The sequence below is a fragment of the Oncorhynchus tshawytscha genome, linkage group LG13, assembly GCF_018296145.1.
Source record: "Oncorhynchus tshawytscha isolate Ot180627B linkage group LG13, Otsh_v2.0, whole genome shotgun sequence".
Lineage (NCBI taxonomy): Eukaryota > Metazoa > Chordata > Actinopteri > Salmoniformes > Salmonidae > Oncorhynchus > Oncorhynchus tshawytscha.
Genome location: NC_056441.1, coordinates 50,544,249 through 50,551,572, shown reverse-complemented (window position 1 = coordinate 50,551,572; position 7,324 = coordinate 50,544,249). Strand labels below are relative to the sequence as shown.

The following is a 7,324-nucleotide window of genomic DNA, read 5'->3' as shown; positions in this document are numbered from 1 at the left end:
CTCTTTTTTGGTATGTGCATGCCACGGTGTGTCTGCATGTCTGTTATTCATGTTGTGTGTGTGTTGTTGATACCCTGCTGACTGGTGTGTCTCTCTCCCAGTGCTGTGGTACAACTCCGTATGGTGTAGAGGACCGAGGGGTGCTGTGCTGTAACCAGACCTTGCACCATGTGGTGGAGGATGGGTACCAGTGCTCCCCAGGTGGCCACTTGTATCTGCCATCCCGTGACATGGTGTGTGGCTCACGAGTTCATCTGAACGATCCAGGCAAACACTGCTGTGGGGAGGAGACATATTACCCTCAGAATGAAATCTGCTGCAACGGACACAAGTGAGCTGCACTGTAGTGTGGAAACTGTAGGGAGTTGAACCTAGCCAGGATTCTTCTTTGCTCATACAAGAGTAATAAAGGCCTAGTACACAATTTATTTAATTTTAAATAAAAAAATAAATATATATTTTATTGTGATTTTTCAAGTGGTGCTACAGCACCCTCAGCATCCCTACTTCCCGTTGCAATGGGAGGAAGCTGGTCGATGGTTGTTTGGGATTTTAGGAACATTACTAATGTATTTTTCATTTAAACTGTGTTTATTATTGACTGAAGTCTGTTAATTGGAAATACGTAAAAATGTATCATGACCTGACAGACTGGAAATATATATATATTTATTTTGTATGTATTTTACCCCTCATTCCACTTCCCCCCACAATTTCGATCTTGTCTCATTGGGTTTCACACGCGGATCTAAATTCTCTAGAGAACAAGTGGAAACGTGGGCGAACACATAATTAACAAACAATGCTCTAATGTGAAAAGGCTCAGACCCTGTCATTCAAACTGTGGGTCGCAACCTGTAGTGCTTTCCCCAAGAACTTGCATGGCAGTCTGAATTTACACTGATACCATTACTCAATACTTTGGTCAAGAAATAAGCGGGAGGTCTGTGCAGTGCAGTTTTCAGTGACGCACTTGAATCTACTTTCGTTTGAATCAAAATAAATTCAACTACACTTTTGTTTCATCACAAAACTGGAGAGCAAGCTCTGTCTGGTGATGTCCACAAAGCATATTACATGGTCAAGCAAGAATGTTTCCGACTACTAAACAACTAATGATTTAGAACCATAGAGAGTTACCGCAAGTTGCAAAGAAAACAGGAGCTGCCTTCACTATTTCAGCACCATTTCGACTTCAACATTTCAGCATCAGCAAATCACCTCTGCTTAGTCTAATACAGTGACAACTAAAAGATCTATGGTCTATGACACTGTCAATTTTTTGTTTTCCTAGGCTACTTGGCTAAAATGCTTGCTTGCTAGCCTAACTTCCTTTCGTGGGCAACGTTAGCTAATTAACATTGGCCTTCTACATCTAGCTACATATTGAACTTCCATCCTCTCAGGCCAAGCGCACAACAATGTATGAATTAATGGGTGGATCAGAATCACCGTTATAATCATTGGCCGGTACGGAGAATTAAGTAAAACCACAAGTCCAAATCCCTATCGCCATCCATGACTAATTTGGCAAAGGGACAATTTCAGTTAGCTAGCCACCAGAGGACAACAACACAACGAGATGCAACAATTGAAATAGTTTCTGTCAACAACGTATTTGATTTGATAAGAGTGAAGCCAAATCCAAACTTGTTTCCCTTGACACTCTGTTTTGGTCCACCAGGAACATTCACAGTTGAGCTCACTCAGTATAGCTCAATGTTGATGGGCTATTATTTTATACTTTTTTTTTTTTATCAAGGGAGGCCGAGTGCTCAACGGTTTCCCTTGCATCTAATGCTATACGTGGCAACAATGTCATACTCTTTATGACCTGACAGCATCAGATAGATGGCCGACATACAGAGGGGCTCTGTTTCGCTCTTTCGGATGCTTTCTCCGGTGAGATACATTCAGCCTCTTGCTAATTGAAGGAAAATTATAAAAACAAAAAGAGAGATTTTTTTCTTGGTACATTTTTGGGGGAAGCCTGGCTTCCCATGGCATCCATGAATACATGCTACTGGTCATCTCTCTTCATTTGTCAATCTGTCGATTTCAAGTAATCAATTGGCTAAAACTCATTTTTATAGCTAGAACTCTCCAGATCCCATTTCCTTGAGAGCTATTCATCGAAATAGAATGGGTCAAATCTAATCAATGATAAATAATCATCAGTACATATGGCTCTGATCTCACCCAACATGACAGCACAACCGGAACCAAATTCTGAGAGATGATATGGACTCTTTTGATATAGAGAGATCAAATATTTTTCTCTGCCCAGACACAGCAGGTGGGGGAACAAGTCCTGCTGCGGAGTCAAGGCTTATGACCCCAGCTGTGACCAGATGAAGTGCTGTGCAGGGACTCTGTACGACCTGCAGTTTCAGGACAGACTCTCAGAGGAGGCCCAGTGCTGTGGGAGTGTCCTGATGGAGGCCGGTTCCACCCAGACCTGCTGCTCTGCCCCAGGGCTAGACCTGCTCTATCCTACCCAGCAAGGGTTCACCTGCTGTGGGCACCGCTACCCCAACTCATCCCTGTGGTCCTGCTGCGCGGGGGTCCTGCACCCAAGGCCTGAACCACACACCACCAGCAAGAACATGATTCCAGGTCAGTGGGAACCGGATACAATCCAAACTTGATACCCATTTTTCATCCATACATGATTTATCTCTGAAAGACCTACCTACAGGGCAGACGAGTGATATGAAGATTCTATATGAAGATTCTATGTTATTCTTGTGGTCCTTTGTAGCTCAGTTGGTAGAGCGTGGCGCTTGTAATGCTGGGGTAGTGGGTTTGATTCCTAGGACAACCCATATGTAAAAATGCACTCGGGACTAAGTTTCTTTTGGATAAAAGCGTCCCCTAAATGGCATACATGCATAAGATAAAGGGGATGTCTTTTTATGGGTCCCTGCCTGGAGTCTGTCTCTGTCCATTTGATTAGACTGTTGTTCATTATCCCAGGACCCAGGCTTCTACCACTGGGGGATCTGAAGACTGAAGTCCTGTGTCACAGCAGAGGTAAGGCCTCCAGTCTGAAGCACAAGATGACAGGAAACATTACTCAATACTTTGACCTTTAGCAAGGGCATTGGGAAGCCCTTGAATCTACTTTTGTGGGAAGTACTTGAATCCCTTTGGGAAGCACTTAGACTAATTGATTTACAGTAGCTTCACAACACGGATCTAAAGTGTGTGTGTGTGTGTGTCTCAGTTCTGGTAGGGACAGTGGAGAGTGTGTCTGTGAAGATGAATGAGCGGTCCATCGTGATGGTGAACGCCATGTACATGCTGGCCTCGCGTGGCCATGTCAGCGCCGTGCCTTCCCCTCACTACGTCACATTACCCGACCACTGCAGCTTCCCTGAACTGGTGCCGGGCAACACTTACATCTGGGTGAAAAATTATTTCTCAGACACCATAAGATTCATCTCTGATCATTCCTCCCCTCTCCATTCCATTCTCTCCAGGTGCTCAAAATGATACTGTTAACCATGTTTTGAGGCAATACAGTGTTTTGTTCACAAATACATTGCTTACAAAAAATGTATTTAAAACAAAACCCGTCTATTTTGGGTTCTGATGGGGTAGGACAGATTAACTGAGCTCATGAGGCATACGTTATATTCTTCAAGAGTCAATTTGTATATAATTAATTTAAAACTCAAACAAAAATGTATGTGGATGATGACCCATTTAAGATATCAGTATATCTTTAAGCAATTTGTATTTGCTTACAAAAAACCCAACCATGTTTATGATATCTCATGAGTCATATCTCAGGATAAGTCATATTTTATTATGTTTGTCTGGGTAGTGGTTTTCTGTTATATTATCGCAAACGTTCCTTTAATGTTAATGCAATATTTTCTTAATAATGTCTATTCCATACTGAAGCTATTTACTCACTGAAACTCTTTGTTCAATGTGACACTAACATCATTGGCGTGAATCTGTCTGTGAAGTGATTGCACCACATTGTGAAACGGCAGGAAATAAGCCTATTTTCTAACCAAGCAATTGTGTGTAGGTGTGCGACTTCACCATGACCTCGTGACTTTTTCCACATTGTGTTACGTTACAGCCTTATTCTAAAATTCATTCAATTGTCGTCGTCCCCCCCCCTTAAATATGACATTTACATAAGTACTCGGACCCTTTACTAAGTACTTTGTCGAAGCACCTTTGGCAGAGCGATTACAGCCTCGAGACTTGTTGGCACACTTGTCAGAGAAGACAGAGGAGCATCTATCAACATAGCAACCGTCACAAGAACAATAAAGGACTATTCTAATAAATGAAGATACTCCAAACTCAGATATTGACTGAGATATAGCACATAAAACATTGTCCTGCCACGGACAAATAAGATTCTTGCTGATCCTCTCTTTTAGTTGTGACTATTGTACAAGGCTGGGTGGGAGGCCACAGCCATGCTGGCACCTGCATGACAACAGAACTATGGTATGAAAGAAAGTAGAGTTGGTTCAGTTCCATTTCACTTTAAAAAAAAAACATCAAACAAAGCTGTCCAGTTACAGGGCAAACAACTGTATAAACTGCAAACACATAGTGTTATAATTTTAGTGTTCCTGAACATTGTGCTAAAAATAATGGAAGGATTGAAGAAAGCGATAGGATATTTTAGTGGAGCCTCAGAAACCACAATGAAATGACTGTATATCAAAACAATAGGTTGACACCGGCGCCAAACAATTGCTTGAAACTGTGAGCGAGAAATTGCATCTTTCATATGCTTCCTTCCAGGCTCTTGTCGTGGGAGATGGTCCAAGTCCTTGGACACATTCCCAGTTAACCACACCGTTCTAAAGTGGACCACACAACCTCTTCCTGTATGAAGCTCTGACCGAAAGTGTCTCAAAGTAAGCCAAAACGTGGCACTATTATAAAACAGTTCTAACACAGCAGATCTATGCTCTCTAATGGCCTACACAAAGAAAATGTCATGTTATGAACACCACATATCTTTTGTTTCACACAAATTGTTTAAAACAGAACATAGACAGGAATGCATAAGCTTACATGTCAAATGTCATTTCATCCTATTTTAGAGACTAATGAAAATACTGTATCCTATCACTACTGTGTGTAGGGGGAAAGCATAGGGCCACTATCCCTTGAATAAATTCAGGGACAAGAGGCTAATTTGAGCTGGCGAGGGTTATAAATGGACAATAAAGTGATTATTATTAACACAGAGAAGCTATGTTAATAAAGAAGTAAGTTCACTGACAGCAGGCTGGAGAGTTAGGTCGTAAACATACACACCTCAGATGCTGTCGAAGACTCAGTCTACTTACTCAACACTTAGAAAAAAGGGTTACAAAAGGGTTCTTCGCCTGTCCCCATAGGAGAACCCTCAGTGGAAAGGGTTCTACATGGAACCCAAAAACGGTTCTACCTGGAACCAAAAAGGGTTCTTCTATGGGGACAGCCGAATAACCCTTATTGGTTCTAGATAGCACCTTTGTTTTCTAAGCGTGTATAGGAAAGCAGTCGACATACACACCTCAGATGCTGTCGAAGACTCGGTCTACTTACTCTACTTGCAAGGTGTGTGTCAAAGCATCTATTAGGAGTATAATAACAGTATAATAGGAGACTCCATTTGGATGAATGATCTCCAAATGATCTGATAAAAGGAGGAACTTCAGCATAGCTTGGGAATGACTATCCAGAAGAATGAGATTGGGTTGACTTGCTGACAGAAAGAAACTTAGCACAGCATTTGCACTTCTTCTCGACATCCCCTTCGGGATGCACTTTTCAACAATTGCCTTTTCAGGGATGATTGGAATAGTGTGGTTTCTGAGATTAAATTTCAAAATCGTATAAAAGTGATCTGACATGTTTCAGCAATAAGGTTCGAGGAAGTGTGATATATGGCCAATATACCACAGCTAATGGCTGTTCTTACAAATCAAATCAAATTTTATTTGTCACATACACATGGTTAGCAGATGTTAATGCGAGTGTAGCGAAATACTTGTGCTTCTTATTCCGACAATGCAGTAATAACCAACAAGTAATCTAACTAACAATTCCAAAACTACTGTCTTATACACAGTGTAAGGGGATAAAGAATATGTACATAAGGATATATGAATGAGTGATGGTACAGAGCAGCATAGGCAAGATACAGTAGATGGTATCGAGTACAGTATATACATATGAGATGAGTATGTAAACAAAGTGGCATAGTTAAAGTGGCTAGTGATACATGTATTACATAAGGATGCAGTCGATGATATAGAGTACAGTATATATGTATGCATATGAGATGAATAATGTAGGGTAAGTAACATTATATAAGGTAGCATTGTTTAAAGTGGCTAGTGATATATTTACATCATTTCCCATCAATTCCCATTATTAAAGTGGCTGGAGTTGAGTCAGTGTCAGTGTCAGTGTGTTGGCAGCAGCCACTCAATGTTAGTGGTGGCTGTTTAACAGTCTGATGGCCTTGAGATAGAAGCTGTTTTTCAGTCTCTCGGTCCCAGCTTTGATGCACCTGTACTGACCTCGCCTTCTGGATGATAGCGGGGTGAACAGGCAGTGGCTCGGGTGGTTGATGTCCTTGATGATCTTTATGGCCTTCCTGTAACATCGGGTGGTGTAGGTGTCCTGGAGGGCAGGTAGTTTGCCCCGGTGATGCGTTGTGCAGACCTCACTACCCTCTGGAGAGCCTTACGGTTGAGGGCGGAGCAGTTGCCGTACCAGGCGGTGATACAGCCCGCCAGGATGCTCTCGATTGTGCATCTGTAGAAGTTTGTGAGTGCTTTTGGTGACAAGCCGAATTTCTTCAGCCTCCTGAGGTTGAAGAGGCGCTGCTGCGCCTTCTTCACAATGCTGTCTGTGTGAGTGGACCAATTCAGTTTGTCTGTGATGTGTATGCCGAGGAACTTAAAACTTGCTACCCTCTCCACTACTGTTCCATCGATGTGGATAGGGGGGTGTTCCCTCTGCTGTTTCCTGAAGTCCACAATCATCTCCTTAGTTTTGTTGACGTTGAGTGTGAGGTTATTTTCCTGACACCACACTCCGAGGGCCCTCACCTCCTCCCTGTAGGCCGTCTCGACGTTGTTGGTAATCAAGCCTACCACTGTTGTGTCGTCCGCAAACTTGATGATTGAGTTGGAGGCGTGCGTGGCCACGCAGTCGTGGGTGAACAGGGAGTACAGGAGAGGGCTCAGAACGCACCCTTGTGGGGCCCCAGTGTTGAGGATCAGCGGGGAGGAGATGTTGTTGCCTACCCTCACCACCTGGGGGCGGCCCGTCAGGAAGTCCAGTA

At 42.8% G+C, this 7,324-nt stretch overlaps 1 protein-coding gene across 1 annotated transcript; it reads left to right on the top strand.

Annotated features, from left to right (window-relative positions):
- Positions 1-3,740, top strand: LOC121839085 (galaxin-2-like). The gene is made up of 4 exons (XM_042295868.1): positions 1-331; positions 2,288-2,616; positions 2,977-3,033; positions 3,227-3,740. The coding sequence occupies exons 1-4, from the start codon at positions 231-233 to the stop codon at positions 3,493-3,495; spliced, it is 756 nt and encodes a 251-aa protein (XP_042151802.1). The 5' UTR covers positions 1-230; the 3' UTR covers positions 3,496-3,740.
- The last annotated feature ends 3,584 nt before the right edge of the window (positions 3,741-7,324 follow it).

Excerpts from the sequence above, each read along its gene's own strand:
- LOC121839085 (XM_042295868.1), top strand. The coding sequence starts at position 231 with ATGGTGTGTGGCTCACGAGTTCATCTGAACGATCCAGGCAAACACTGC. Across the intron at positions 2,617-2,976 it reads CAGCAAGAACATGATTCCAG|GACCCAGGCTTCTACCACTG; the intron begins GTCAGTGGGAAC and ends TCATTATCCCAG. Across the intron at positions 3,034-3,226 it reads AGTCCTGTGTCACAGCAGAG|TTCTGGTAGGGACAGTGGAG; the intron begins GTAAGGCCTCCA and ends TGTGTGTCTCAG.